This window comes from Trichoderma reesei, assembly GCF_000167675.1.
Source record: "Trichoderma reesei QM6a unplaced genomic scaffold TRIREscaffold_7, whole genome shotgun sequence".
In the NCBI taxonomy this organism is placed as follows: Eukaryota; Fungi; Ascomycota; class Sordariomycetes; order Hypocreales; family Hypocreaceae; genus Trichoderma; species Trichoderma reesei.
In genome coordinates this window covers 696,909-710,401 of record NW_006711154.1, presented here as the reverse complement: position 1 = coordinate 710,401, position 13,493 = coordinate 696,909, and the positions used below count along the sequence as shown (strand labels likewise).

The following is a 13,493-nucleotide window of genomic DNA, read 5'->3' as shown; positions in this document are numbered from 1 at the left end:
ATGCTGCCAATGTTGGTCCGTGTACAGGCCACTTCCCCGCGTCTCGCGTCTTATCAGCACGGCATCTCCGTGAGATCGCCGGTACCGCAATCCTGGAGATATCAGATGCGAGATGCAGCAGTCCGCGGGATTTCGGGACGAATCATTGTCGTTGCCTACCCTGTGCTCTGTATGTAGAAGGCTCAAGAGGGTGGTGTCGTCGCATATGCAGGGTAGCAGGGCGCAGTTGTCGCCATCGCGGGATGGCATGGCGATATAGTCTCTAGCCAAGGTATTGCGCATGCCTCCGCAGTACTGTGTAAGCAAAGTTGCATGTGAGGGTATCAACTTTAGACTTACTCAAAGCTGGATTATATCTCGACAAATCATAAACTCCTCTCGAGTGGTTAAATATCACCATTCTTCCATGAAGTGAAGGCGCATCAAAAAGACAGTTGATAGCATCCGCGGTCATACCTGAAGGCACACAAGTCAGCCAAAGAATAACAGGAACATATCGAAATCACCACTCACAATGGCCACCCTCACCCTCACCTCCACAATCAGTCCTCGCGTATTGGCTTACAAGCCACCCCATCCCGAGCTCAAGGAGTTCGTTCCCGCCCGTGACCGCGCTTTCTTCGCAGACCCGGAAAAGGCATCCCTTCTAAGCCTGGCCACAGCCGTTGAAGAGGTCACTCCGCTCATCGGCACGGAACTCCAAGGCGTTCAGCTAAGCAAGCTCACCGACCAGCAAAAGGACGAGCTGGCATTGCTCGTAGCAGAGGTGCGCAGTAGTTGCAAAGCAAGAAGAGTCCTGTCAGACACAGTGATGGCACAGGGCCAAGTCGTCGAGGAAGAGACTCACTGATATCGTTCGTCGCAGAGGGGCGTCGTCTTCTTCCGAGATCAGGACATTACTCTCGACCAGCAGCATGCGCTGGCATCGTACTATGGCATTGTACGTCAGCAACTCAACATGAATGATGCAAGAAACCTACACGTGGGAAGCTTACCAGTTGTTAGCAAGATAGAGACCCCAACCAACAAGATCCTAGGCACGTAACCATCATTGGCCGTGGCGGGTAGGTTATCAGTTCCTTATTTAAACTGGTTGGTTGTACTGAGGTCCTCTGTTGCAGAAACATTCGAGGCCATGGCAACTTCAGCTCAGAATGGCATGGAGATCACTCCTTCGAGGTGAATCCGCCGTCGTACACCCTACTGCGCATGGTCAAGACTCCTCCCAGCGGCGGAGACACCATCTTCACCAGTCAGACCGGCCTTTATGACGCATTGAGTCCTGCTTTCCAGAGAGCCATTGAAGGCTTGCACGGCGTTCACTCTTCAGACGTATGTAGAGGCCCTTGATTGCGGTATATCAACAGAGATCGACTAACGTGGGGGAAATATCTGTAGAAAACCTATCTCGCCTCCATCAACGGAGGAGGCACGCCGCACAGGGCTCCCATCGTCACAGCCCATCCTTTGGTCCGGACTCACCCAGTGACCCGCCTCAAGTCTCTCTTCTATAACCCCCATTTCGTTGATCGTATCCAGGAGCTCAACGCCCAGGAGTCTCACCACATCCTGGCCTTCCTCCGCGAGCACCTCTCAAACGCAGACGATTTGACTGTGCGCTGGAAGTGGACCCCCAGAGCCGTTGCCTTTTGGGACAACAGAATCATAGCCCACAAGGCCGTTCCAGGTCATTATGACACAGAGCTGAGAGAAGGAAAGCGGACAGCAGTCCATGGCGAGCGGCCCTTTTACGATCCGGAGAAGAGCGAGAGCTTGAGCGAAAGGGCGGCGAGACTGGCAGAAGAGAAGGGCGTGAACGGAAACGGGTTCGTCGAAAAAACAAAGGAACTGGTTCTGAACGATTAACGTCAACATGCAAAGCCATAACAATAAGACTCTGTCTGGAGACTGTCTTGACTTACCAGATGGCATCAGACGAATAAGGTGATGGAGAAGTGTCAAAGTACGATCGTAATTGCTTGTTTCATTGGGCTTGATAAAGTCAAAGAAACGTGACTCGTAGTCGGGTTCGGATTCGTATGACCAAGAATGTCTGCATGCGCCAAAAAATCAAAGTCAGTGACCATGACCTACTCGCCGAGAGTCGATCATTCAGATGCTGTGCTGGAAGATTGCCATACCTTGAACGAGATTCAGGAAACCCTTGCCATGTAGAAAATGCAGCAAGAGACGACTTCTCCAGGGCCAAGGCCCTTAGGCAAAGTTCCTGTTGACCATCCGAAAGAAAGGGGTCAACGTGAAGCGTTTGTAGTGACAAGCCGCCAGCCAAAGGAGAAGCACCCAAAGGCAAAATGCAAAGACGACGCGGCACTCTGGCAGACGGAGGATTCTTCGCAGGCAAGCGAAGGCGTTGCCGTGGTGGATGACACGGATCTCTTCTGGCATGGCGATGCGGCTCGCCATCTCCCAAATCGAAGGCATGGTTGTCTTCGTGGGATGTAGCTCTGAATAGAGACTCCGGATAGAATCGATGCAAACTTGTTGTCGTGCTGATGAATCAAGACGTCGATCAGACTTCGTTGCGCGTGGTGGTTTCTTGGATAGGCAGAGATGCGAAACAAAAGAGTTGACAAAGAGACAGTGAGTAATCCCAGCAGCCTCCTCGTCGAAGCAAACCGCAGCACGCATCAAGACCAGCAGTGATGCAGCAAAATGCACAGCACACCCACCTTTCTTTCCCTTCGTAAACAGCTAGTATATCAGAGCCAATTCACTCCGTCAATATCGTCCCAATACTCCATGAAAATCCAAGTTGTTGCTGAGGCGAAAGAAATCAGGGGCTCCAAGGAAACGCACGCCTCTGAGTGGCCACTCCACCACAACAGCTGCCAGCCCTCGACGCAGTCACTCGACCTTCCCAACGGCATCCCCCTTCCAAGCCAAGCAGCTGGCAGAAAGCCTGGCGCCCACCGAGCTCCCAGTTTTCGAAGCTTCTTCCCTCCTCACCTTCGTTCCGTTTTCGAGAGACGTGTTTTCGTGTTTCTCGCTTTCTTTGCAACAATCGTCAACGCACATCTTCCATCTGACTCTGAGTTGAACACTTCTTCACCTCCTGCTCATCAAGCAATCTTGCCTCCTTCCATCTGAAAAGCAGCTGCACACAAGGTACGTTGAGCTCTGGTCGTCGTCGTCTTCCTCCTCCCTCGCCCTCTTCCATCTGGTCTTCCCTCCTCTCTCCATCTCCTATCTCCATCTTCATTGTTTCATCAATCATCTGCCGCCTCTCGTCTCCTTCCTCCTAGAGCTCTTCTACCTCATCGTCATCATCGTCATCGCAGTCGAGGGCTGGCCTCCTCTCGCCTCCTCCTCTCTTCCTCCTCTGCCTCTTCTGCAGCCTCTTCTCCCCATCCACTCCACGCCCTTCTTCCTCGTCCTCCAGGTATTCTCTCCTCCTTCGACTGTCCAAGTCACCGTCATGACCTTCCTCGTCATCTTCGCCATCGTCCTCCCCTTCCTCCTCCCACGCGCAGCCCTCCACCCTGCCCTACCAAACTACATTCTCTTCCACTTCATCATCATCCCCGGACTCGTCAAACTAAGACCTCGCAACAAAGATCGATCCATCTTCATCAACATGGCTGATTCCGCCAACAAACCCACCCCCAACAACCGCGGCTTCTATCTCGCCATCGCCTTTGGCATCGTCGGCCTCTTCCTCATGATGGTCGTCCCCTGCGCCATCGCCATGGGCGTCGCCCGCTGCCGCGAGAAGCGCCAGGAACGTCGTGACGCCCTCCGCCGCGAGCTCGAGGGAGGCCAAGCCGACGACGACGCCACCAACGGCGACGACGCCCCTGCCGGCCGCTTCCCCATCTTCGGCGTCGACGAAGTCGGCGAGGCTTCTGGCTGGCGCCACGACGACAATGACCTCGAAACCGCCACCACCACCAATCTATTCCAAGACACCACCATCCTCCAGCATCCCGACGGCCTCGTCGAGATTCGCAAGCCCGAGCCCGTCTACGGAATGGGGACTTGTCGTGTCCACGGCGGTCGCTTCCAGGAGCACCTCCCTGAGGCCTTCGACCACTTCCCCGATGAGGAGGAGCAAGCCCAGATGCTCGAGCAGGCCGAGAACAACGAGGACTCTACCGAGGACTCTGGCTCTTCCTACAAGGGCAAGGGAAAGGAGCCTCTCATTGCGAAGCACAAGGAGGAGTAACTTTAAAGTTCTCCCATGCTCTGGCGAAGGCCAAGCATCGCCCCCCCTGACGATATTTTACGATGATGTACCGAGAAATGATTGGCTTTCTTTTTAACAGGAATCTGGCGGATAATGGGATCGAGTTGATATGTTTTTATTACGCCTTCTAAGGGAAAGGGTACGACATCGACGGTAAAGACGTCAGTTTATTGTTGTTCTATCAAAGGGTTATAGGGTCGCGGGTACATCATCATCGTCGGGGTCACTCCTCTAACAGAGAGAATATGCCACCCTCATCTGATTAAACTCTATTCTGCCTGCGACTTTGTGACAAACTCTGTTCAACAATGAACACCGCCATTGTATTCAATGCTTGTGCTGAAGAGTTGTTCTAGGATCGTTTCCACTATTTCCTTTGTTCTGACTTCGCTTTGACCCGCAGAACTTTCTGTTCAGATACTTTCCAAAAGCCTTGTGTTCTTCTAAAGATCTAGAAGAAAGAAGCTTCACTGTATTCTGTTTTGCCCGTGCCAATTGGGCATCTCGAAGCCCAAGAAGGGGATTTCACAAATAAGAAGAGACAAAGGAAGGGAAACAATCTCTCCATCCCATAAATCCTCCAACTCCCACCATCCTTCCATCGATATCTCCCCCAGAAGCCTCGCCGGCCAAGCTCTCCTCAACTATCAAAACCACCACCAAGTAATCACCTCCCCAAGCAACTTCAAATCCTCTATCTTCAAGTCTCAAAATGTCCTTCGCCGGCTACTTCTTCATCCGCTCACCAACCCCCATCCCCAAACCCCTCTTCACCATCCCCCACATCTTCTCCCGCCCCCCTCCTCCCCCTTCATTCCCCTTCATCCGCTCCTCCTTCGCCGCGATATCCAACTTCTTCAGGGACGCCCTCGCAATCATCCAGTTCTTCTGGCCTCTCTTCCTCGTCGTCTTCTGCATCAGCTTGTTCGCCTGCTTCGTCCAGCAGCACATCTTTGCCGTTCTCTCTTGGGCAGTTCAGAATCTTGCATATCTTTCGCGACGCGTTCTGCCTCCTCTCTGGAAGATTCTTGTCACGGCCGTTGATCCCGTCATCAAGAAGCTACCGTCGAACTGGAATCCTTTCGGCAGCAAGAAACAGTCAGGTGGCAAATCACGATCTGGTGGGAAAAAGTAGCGTACGTCGCTTGGCTGCATACAACCCAGATCTCTCCTCCTCTTTCCTCCCCAAGGCCTTTGCTAACATGATATATCTCGATGAAGTCAAATCTTAGTCGCATCACGCTGTAGTCTACAACACTATACCATCAGGCTCAAGCGCAGTACGGCATCATATCAACAATGGACCTACTAGCTCTCAGTGAGGCCTTGGCTGGATGTTTCCCCAAAACGTCGGTCGAATCGCTGTTGATTATCAAACGAGTCAAGGACAATGCTTCGACTTCAATGAGCAAGAGATGGTACCTTAGATCTGAGCCCAGGATTAGAGCTGTATATACACTTCATACGAGCCCCCATCATGTTGTACACCATCCCATCATGCCAATTATCATGCATTTGTACAGTGGCAAATTGACATGTGCTGTTTACTAAGAGAGGATACGCAAGAGACGTAGGAGTGGTTCCATTGATCGTACACGTAATCGTGTCGACATCACCTATGCTCGACACTAAAAAAGCAACATGATTATGTTTGTGGCAATCCGTGCCAATCGCAGAGAGGAGACCAACTCTATATCGACGCCAAACTCCCGTTATAGAAGCATTTAGAGGAGATGAAAGCAGTTATAAAAAAAAAACAAAGCCTCCAAGAGGAGGGTAAGAAAAGGATGCTCACGATGCAACGGATCGGTATTCAGGTGCAATCAGAGCGTTCTCCAACACATGCATGGACCCTGCATTCCTGCCTAGTTCCCATGCCCATGCATACAGACGCCCTATTGTCCTCGTCGCAGCCCATATTTGTTCAATACAGATGATGGCTAGAAGACGGTGGCCCCTAGCCCAAATGGCCCATATTGCCCATATCGAGGTTGCCCATGGTGTAGCCATCAAACATGGCGGCGGAGAGTTGCTCTCCGCTACTTGGCATCAATTCTCCAAACATGTCCCAATTCACTGTGGAAACATCAAGGTACCCCCCGAGGAACTGGTTGAAACCCATGAGTGGCTGTTGCTGAGGTGTCACCGTGGTCGCGGGAGAAGTCACAGAACCCTGCCCAGACGACTTGGAATCGCTGCAGGGCACCAATTCCCGAAGACGATTGATGAAGCTCGGGGTTTCAATCACTTGGCCATTCTGGGCGTAGGCCAGCTCCCGCGCTCGCCAGGCTTTGAGCACAAATTGAGCTTGAGCCGCATGTGGCTTGATGGTCATGTCAGAGAATTCTTGATGGTTGGCGTAAACCTTGCGCATAACCTCCCAGGCGCGGTCCGCCAGTGTTCCCATCGGGCGATCGTGAAGCAGGCCCGTGAAGACTGCAAAGGCATCAAGCTGAAAGTGAAACCTCATGAACCACTGGAAGCCGGCTGCCACCATTTGCTCGTGCGCCTCCATCTTATGCTCCATCATCATGAGCAGGACTTTGAAGAAGTTGTCTTTGGGACCAAATATCTCGGTCCCCCATTCTGGCTGCTCTTGGATGGGCACAAGCATCTCCGACAACCTATGAGTGAGCATTGGCCGGATGGCAAGCGCCGCAACGTGGGCGTTGCCTGCCCTCACATCGATCATGTTCTTTTCAATCTCCAGCAGTCTCTCTTCCAGTTTTTCTGCCTTTTTCCGGAATTTCTCGAATATCGCCTTGGTGTTGTTTTCCGGGTCCGCGCTGTCGTCGAGCGTTTGGCCCATGATGGCAGCTTCGAAGGCACGGGACTCGTTGGAGCCGTCTGTTTCCATCTTGAATCGGAATACTTCCGTAATGACGATGCTGAAGGCCATTTCTGTAGGGCCATCACGCTCCACGACTGGCTCAGTAGAGCCTGGGAATAGGTCCGCATCGTTTAGATTCAGGGGCCTCCTGGTGTCCCAATCGTGATTCATCCACGACTGGCTGAGGCCAGACATCATGGCGCATTTGGCATCGAGCATCATGATCTGCCACCAAATACGCCTGCGCATTTCGGTTTCGAAAGGGGTCAGGTTTAGTTGCAAACCATCGCGGTGATAGCCCATCTTCTGGGCTATACGCATAATGACTCCGCTGATGATCCATTGGGCATGTCTGTCATATCGTCCTTCTAGAGAAAGCTAGAAATCTTGTCAATCAACAGTTCTCAGACGGCAAGATCAAGGTAAGGTAAGATGTCAGATCTCATCAGACTTACCAGGTATAAGACGAGGGATTGCAACGTTGTCATGTTATAATTCTTGAGGAAGCTGTATTTGATCAAGCATGCCTTGGTACCAGTGTTGAATTTCTGGATGGCGGCTTCGCGAGACATGCCGAGGGTTTGTATGCTCTCTGCAGAAGTCATTGAAAGGCTTGCCATGGCGAAGATGGAGAAAAGAAGAGCTTGTTGGTGCATAGGCAGGCCGCTCATATTCGTCGCTGCTTCCATTATCACCGGCTGAAGCGTCGGGACGTGAATGACTTTGAAAAGGGGGTTGACGCGGTCGAGGTAGAGCTGCCAGAGCCGGAAAATATGGATAGGGTCGGGCTGCAGATCGTCAATGTTGGTGTTAAACACGTCGGCAGAAAGCACGAGGTCTGCATTGTTGTCTGGAGTGAGCTCGTCCGACCCAAGGAGACTCGTTTCTTCTGGATCATCCGTCTCAACAATATCCCGCATTTTCTGGAGCTGTACATCTCTTTAAAGTCAGCACACATTGTAGAGCAATGTTGACGGGGGGCTGGTCTCGAAACCCTCGGCCCAGGCCCTGGCTCATACCGGCCAGCGCATGTGTCCGTGACTTCACTCACCTCGTCGTACACACTAGCCCATATGTAGCTATCCATGAATCGGACGTTGCCATCTTCCTTCACCATGAGCGCGCCTGGATTACGAGACTGCGTGGAATCGACGCTGGCCGGCGTGGCGACGGGAGCCTCGGAAGCCGGCAAGTTGGGATTTGAAGGCGTTGTTGGTAATGGTGGTAACGGCCGTTGAGCAGTAGACGGAGCAGGTATCGGCACCGTTCCACTTGCATACTGCTTGAGTAGCTCCTCGCATCGCGCGAGGCGTTCCTGGAGATCTTGGTTTGGGCGCCTTCGCTTGCGAGCTGGCGCCGGGGTGCTGGGAGTGCAGGTGACATTGGCCTGTGGCAATGTGAGCTTCGTGTGATCCAAAGATTAGGCAACGAGCTGGAGTCGCTTTTTCCTTCCCATTTCCGCATACAAGATGCCCATGACAAGCTTGAGGTCGAAGTTCGAGGCTGGGAAAGAAGAGCGGCAGACAGCACATGTGATTAGACCCGGTAGCTACAAGCTACCAAGCAATCAAGGAGAAAAATGAATCGCGCACCTTGATACAGTTGGAACATGGGGAATTCCGGTCGCACTTGATTTTGCGATGCTGGCACAAAACACAAGCCAGTATCCTGGGATGCTTGTGAGGTCCCGGTGAAGCGTTTGACGACATGTCCAAGTTTGCGCCGGCGATTTCACATGTCAACCAGCGGGGAGAACGTGGGGTGTTTAAAGATCGGGTCGTAGCCAAACCCCGAAGTCTGACGATGAGAGCGGTAAAAGGGTAAAATCACCCACAGGGGGGGGTAAGCCAGGCCAAAAGTAAAGGAAGAAAGGAGAAATGCAAGAATCAGAAAAAGAAAAAGGGTCTCGAGTGCGCCAGGCAGAGATGAGTGTGAATGAAACAAGAGTTTCGAGGATCGCAGAGCACGTTGGGAAAAAAAATTATAGCAAGCCAAGAAGAAGGAGGGTATCGCCTGACAGAGCTGCTTGTTGCGAGACAGGGGCAAGAGGCTGTGTGCAGCAGCACGTCGGTGTCCGGAGTCGCGGTAATTGATCGAAGAACGAAGAGCTGATGGCAGGAAGGCCTCTGAGGAGACCTGAAGTTACGGGGATGCGGAAGAACACTCGACCCTGAGTGCTGGACAAAGTGCCACCGGAGAGTTCTCTTCTGTCCGGGCGAGCCAGGGAGCCGGACAACGGACCAAGGTGGCCGTTCCCGATACGCGTATTGAAGGAGGGCGGTGGTGGAGATGAAGCTGGGGACCGAGAAATGAATTACCAGACTCAAAACCCGTGCGCTGCCGGATGCGAGGCAACCCGGCGCAGGTAGTTATGCAGCAGGACTCGATGGCACAGACAGCTAGACGCCAGTGTCCGGGCTGGAATCCGGACGGCGGAGACGGCGGCGGCAACGGAGAGATGCTCAGTGCTGCTTCTCGAGTGCCTTCCGCAAGCCGTGGCCCTTTTCCCGCAGCCTTGCTGAAAAGACCCTCTCTTTCCGCTTCCTGCTGGAGTGATCCGCAGCAGTGTGACGGTGCCAATTGCGGAGAGAGAAGAGTCGTGGGCTTGGATATAAGGTGGTAGTACACGCTGGCTGAGCGCCACAGCTTCTGTATGTCCGTTATTCCGTTCGTGCGCGGCCGACGTCAGGGCCTAGCGGTTCTGACGCCAGGTACAAGGCAGTTTGTAAATTTATAATACAGCGGCGGGCTATACCGAGCTGGTGGGAGGCGGCAGCGTGCGTGTGATCGCGTGCGTCGAGCGGCCGTGCGCCTGTCTGGGTAGAAGAAGCTGCAAGACAAATACAGGGCCTCGCCGAGCGTGGTGTGAGCTCTCTGAACGGTGGGTTGTTGGGTCAATGCCGTCAATCCTTTGCAGAAGCGTCACAGTCGAAATCGAGGTTCGCGTACTCGGCTATCGCTGCCGTTGTGCCTAGACGGAGGCCGCGGAGAGAAAATTCCAGAGTAGCTGGCTGAAGCCGGCGGCTGGTTGGTCAGCGGCGAACTTGGCAGCGGGGGGCCAGGTGTGGAAGATAGGCAGTACTTAGGGCGATTGAGAAGCTGAGTTGGGCCTTGTGTCTGTATACAGACAGAAAGAGAGGATGGAGGACTATAGAAGGTGAAGAGCCGTTGCGGAAGATGATGAAAGTGACGTAGGGAAGAAGACGGAGGAGAGGAAAAAAGATCTCGAAACGTCAATGAGAGAGTAAGAAAGCTGAAGCCAAGGTACCAGAGTAAGGTAATAAGGTTGTGTTGAGAAAGGAAGGAAGCGGAATTGAGCTGTTTTTTCTGTCCTGCTTCATTCCTTCCTTTCGCTCGCTTTCGTCCTCGTAGGCGATCAGCAGGCACAAGGCAGCTATATACGCTCACGTACCTGCCGCTTTGCAATGATACCAGACTTCAGGTTCTCCTGTACATGTACCTTACCAGCTCAAAGCTTCAATAAGCTCTGATGTTACGACGGGATTGCCTCAGGCAGCCAAATTACTTTACCCTTGACATCTACGACAACTCAGGCTTCCGGTGAATTTGACCCAGACAAGCCTCCCGCAACTCCGGCCACCCATTCTGCTCCTCTTTCTCGCTTCATGCACAACATCCCTCTCCAAGTCTTTGGCTATCTTAACCGGGTACCCAGTACGAGTCCAGCATGTACCCTGGCGTTGTTGATTCACGACAACCAGTCGTATAATTTCCAATTGACGACAACCTGCCTCAGGGACGGAGCACGGTGGAGATGGTCTATTCTGTGGTGCGTGGGTGACTCAACCAAGCCTCTTTCGGCTCTGCCCTATCCTGCGATTCTCTCCCTGGAAGCAACAAGAGGCATCAAGAGTCCATGTAAGCCGAAAAGTCTAAAACCAGACCGTCGTCATGGCTCATTTCTCTTGGACCTGCGTTATGTGATGGATCACCGTCGACTCACCCGAGAAATTATCAGACAGACGTCGAAAAGTCCCGAAGGCCTGCAGGGGCACATGGGGTTTGGCGATACCCAAGGCGTGGCAGTGCGCGGCTGAAGGGCTAGGCTACAACATGATGACTCAGGCCTTGATTTCAGGAGCAAGATTGCTTTGATGAATGCCGTGCTAGCGGTTAGACAACGGGTTTGCTGCGTCTATTCGTGGCCAAGGCCGCGCGTAGGTAGTCATCGAATTTCGTCTGTCTGTTGCAGCTACGACGTGCTCAAGGCTATACGCTATACGCGGACTACGTGGCCGTGGCTTTGGTCAACCCGCGAAGCCTTCATTTCCAGCAAGGCCTCCGGTTAGGCCTCTTTGGGGAAGATATGGCCGATTTGGCGGCTGCACACCTGCTCGTTGAGGCATGCACGGCGATGGTGCTATGTCATGAACGGCTTCACGGACGACTCTGAGAGCTTTGAAAGCTGCATCGGAACCTTTAGGAGCCAGGTCGGATCCGAACCATGATAGTGACAAAAGGGAGCCATCAAACGAGCCACCGCAGCCTCGTCTGCCAAAATCTTGGCCTGGCGTGTGACCAAGTTTGACTCTCCGGGTCCTGATGAACGGACTGTTCGTGTCCCTCGTTTGCAGAAGATGGGACGTGGGGCCGCGATCAGCGAGGGATGACTCTTCGATGCTCTTGAGCCAGTTGACCTCTTTTCAGGTGATTCCGATTGGACCCTGACCAACAGGACGGCCTCGTTTTGCTCGGCTTTGACGTCGCCCAAGCACGCTGCTACGACCCCTCCATCGACGCCTCTCAGAAACCGGCGTGGCGCCAGCGCTCCTCCAGGAAGCCCGGCCATCATGGCCGACCAGTGTCGAACAGTTGATGAGTCCCAGCGTGTGGGCGCGCGGCTGCTGGCCTCCAGCGCTTCCATGGAGGCGCCCCGGGGTTCGGGTCCTTGCCGTCGTCCGAGAGTCGGATAAACCCACTCGAATCCGCTTCGCAAGTCCGCAACGTCCGTCCTCGTACTGTATGTCCACGGCCTGCGGAGGGCTGAACTAGTATTGAAGTCGCATCACCAGACTCGGCTGCTGATGCTTTGGCCTTGGCTTTGGCCCTATTGCGGCCAAACAAGGCGCACGGGATTGGTGTCGACTTGACCTACCTCTACGACTAATACCTTACGAAGTGCTACATCATAATGCAGCCCAGAGGGTGGTTCTATTTGGGACATTGATGCATAAAATGCCCGGAACCAAGGACTGCCGCTGTGCAATATGGAATGCTGCCCAAGCACACGCCATTGTTGCTACCACTAGGTACTGACTGACATACAAATTGTGCCACCAACTCACTGCTGGTTACCTCTACATGCGTGGTTTGTTTCGAGTTTCGATAACTCGATGACGTCTGTGACAGCTTGCTAGACGAGGGACCACGGCAAAGCCCCCGATAGGGACGCTCCAGCCGAAATGAGTCGGTCTTTTCTTAGCTCAGAGCGAGGCCGACGTGCTTTTCGGAGCCGACTCTGACATTTTGACGTGAAGTAGTCCGAGAGCTTGATATGCGAGCGAGAGCGCCCGAGTGTTCTGGGACCTTCGGACGCCATGCCCGTCTCTTTGGGCATCACGGTACCGAGTCAACAACACCGTGCGTGGCCCTCCGCCTGGTGCGCTGACTCGAATCTCCCCTTCTCGGTTGCTCGGGCATCATAGGCCGGGTTTCCAAGCATTCGCCGGCACTGTAACCGCAAACACGGTTCACCCCTGTTTAGGCGACATGTATGTGCGAACTCATCACATCTATCTTGCCCATGCAATTGCGGTGCCTGCTGCAAGATACCTAGGCGTTGGCTGGGCCCATGGCGGTTTGATTCTCGATGCCTGATAGGCAGCAGAATTATATCGTGCAGAGCGCAGTTTCAGACTCTTGAGAATCCAAAGCACCCTCATTTCCAAGAGCACAGAGAAACCGACAAATCCAGGCTCCAATATTCCAATGCCGGAGCCTGCTCCGGCCTCCATGGTGTCTGGGGGTACCAGGCACAAATTACTGTCGAGAACCCCATGGCCCACAGAAGCACATCTCCTATACCTACCGTTAATCCCAGCAACGGTACGGCAAGTAGTACATGTAGGGATGCAGGTCCTCCTATAGTGACATGGATGCAGAGCGGATTCTTTACCTTGCAGCTTCCCCTACCAAGCAGTCCAAGGCTCGCTGCTACTGTACCTGGTCCCAAGGACCTCGATTTAAGCTTAACAAGCCGCTGCCGTTTGACCCCTCTGGATCTTTCTATTTGTACTACCTACTTGTATTACATTGAGCCTTTGGTGGCTTCAGCGGCACGCACCCTACTACTACTCGAAAGCGACTCGTGATGACAGAATAAGAAGGTTGTGTCGACTACATGTGGTGGCTTGTACAGCCCCTTTGCGCCAGTCCACCAAGCCGAGGTCGAGACTTTCGAAGCCACCTCACTGAAATGGCCTCCATCTTTGTGGCTCC

General features: G+C 53.3%; 4 protein-coding genes across 4 annotated transcripts; 3 read left to right on the top strand and 1 right to left on the bottom strand.

The window, feature by feature from the left end:
- Positions 1-598: 598 nt before the first annotated feature.
- TRIREDRAFT_30776 (uncharacterized protein) lies at positions 599-1,683 on the top strand (the record flags this gene model as incomplete). Its single annotated transcript, XM_006964350.1, has 4 exons — positions 599-766; positions 866-1,041; positions 1,149-1,332; positions 1,399-1,683. Coding segments are annotated over 4 exons (813 nt in total), but the record flags the coding sequence as incomplete, so codon positions are not given.
- Positions 1,684-3,436: 1,753 nt separating this feature from the next.
- Positions 3,437-4,183, top strand: TRIREDRAFT_106445 (uncharacterized protein; the record flags this gene model as incomplete). Its single annotated transcript, XM_006964639.1, has 1 exon — positions 3,437-4,183. The coding sequence occupies one exon, from the start codon at positions 3,437-3,439 to the stop codon at positions 4,181-4,183; it is 747 nt and encodes a 248-aa protein (XP_006964701.1).
- A 733-nt stretch (positions 4,184-4,916) lies between these two features.
- On the top strand, positions 4,917-5,516 carry TRIREDRAFT_106444 (uncharacterized protein; the record flags this gene model as incomplete). Its single annotated transcript, XM_006964638.1, has 2 exons — positions 4,917-5,335; positions 5,474-5,516. The coding sequence occupies 2 exons, from the start codon at positions 4,917-4,919 to the stop codon at positions 5,514-5,516; spliced, it is 462 nt and encodes a 153-aa protein (XP_006964700.1).
- A 526-nt stretch (positions 5,517-6,042) lies between these two features.
- TRIREDRAFT_47317 (N-terminal binuclear Zn cluster-containing protein) lies at positions 6,043-8,430 on the bottom strand. The gene is made up of 3 exons (XM_006964372.1): positions 8,086-8,430; positions 7,490-7,963; positions 6,043-7,412 (listed from the first exon to the last, which is right to left on the bottom strand). Exons 1-3 carry the CDS (start codon positions 8,149-8,151, stop codon positions 6,162-6,164), a joined length of 1,791 nt encoding a protein of 596 aa, XP_006964434.1. The 5' UTR covers positions 8,152-8,430; the 3' UTR covers positions 6,043-6,161.
- Positions 8,431-13,493: the final 5,063 nt, after the last annotated feature.

Excerpts from the sequence above, each read along its gene's own strand:
- TRIREDRAFT_47317 (XM_006964372.1), bottom strand. The coding sequence starts at position 8,151 with ATGGTGAAGGAAGATGGCAACGTCCGATTCATGGATAGCTACATATGG. Across the intron at positions 7,964-8,085 it reads GGGCTAGTGTGTACGACGAG|CTCCAGAAAATGCGGGATAT; the intron begins GTGAGTGAAGTC and ends AGAGATGTACAG. Across the intron at positions 7,413-7,489 it reads AATCCCTCGTCTTATACCTG|CTTTCTCTAGAAGGACGATA; the intron begins GTAAGTCTGATG and ends CAAGATTTCTAG.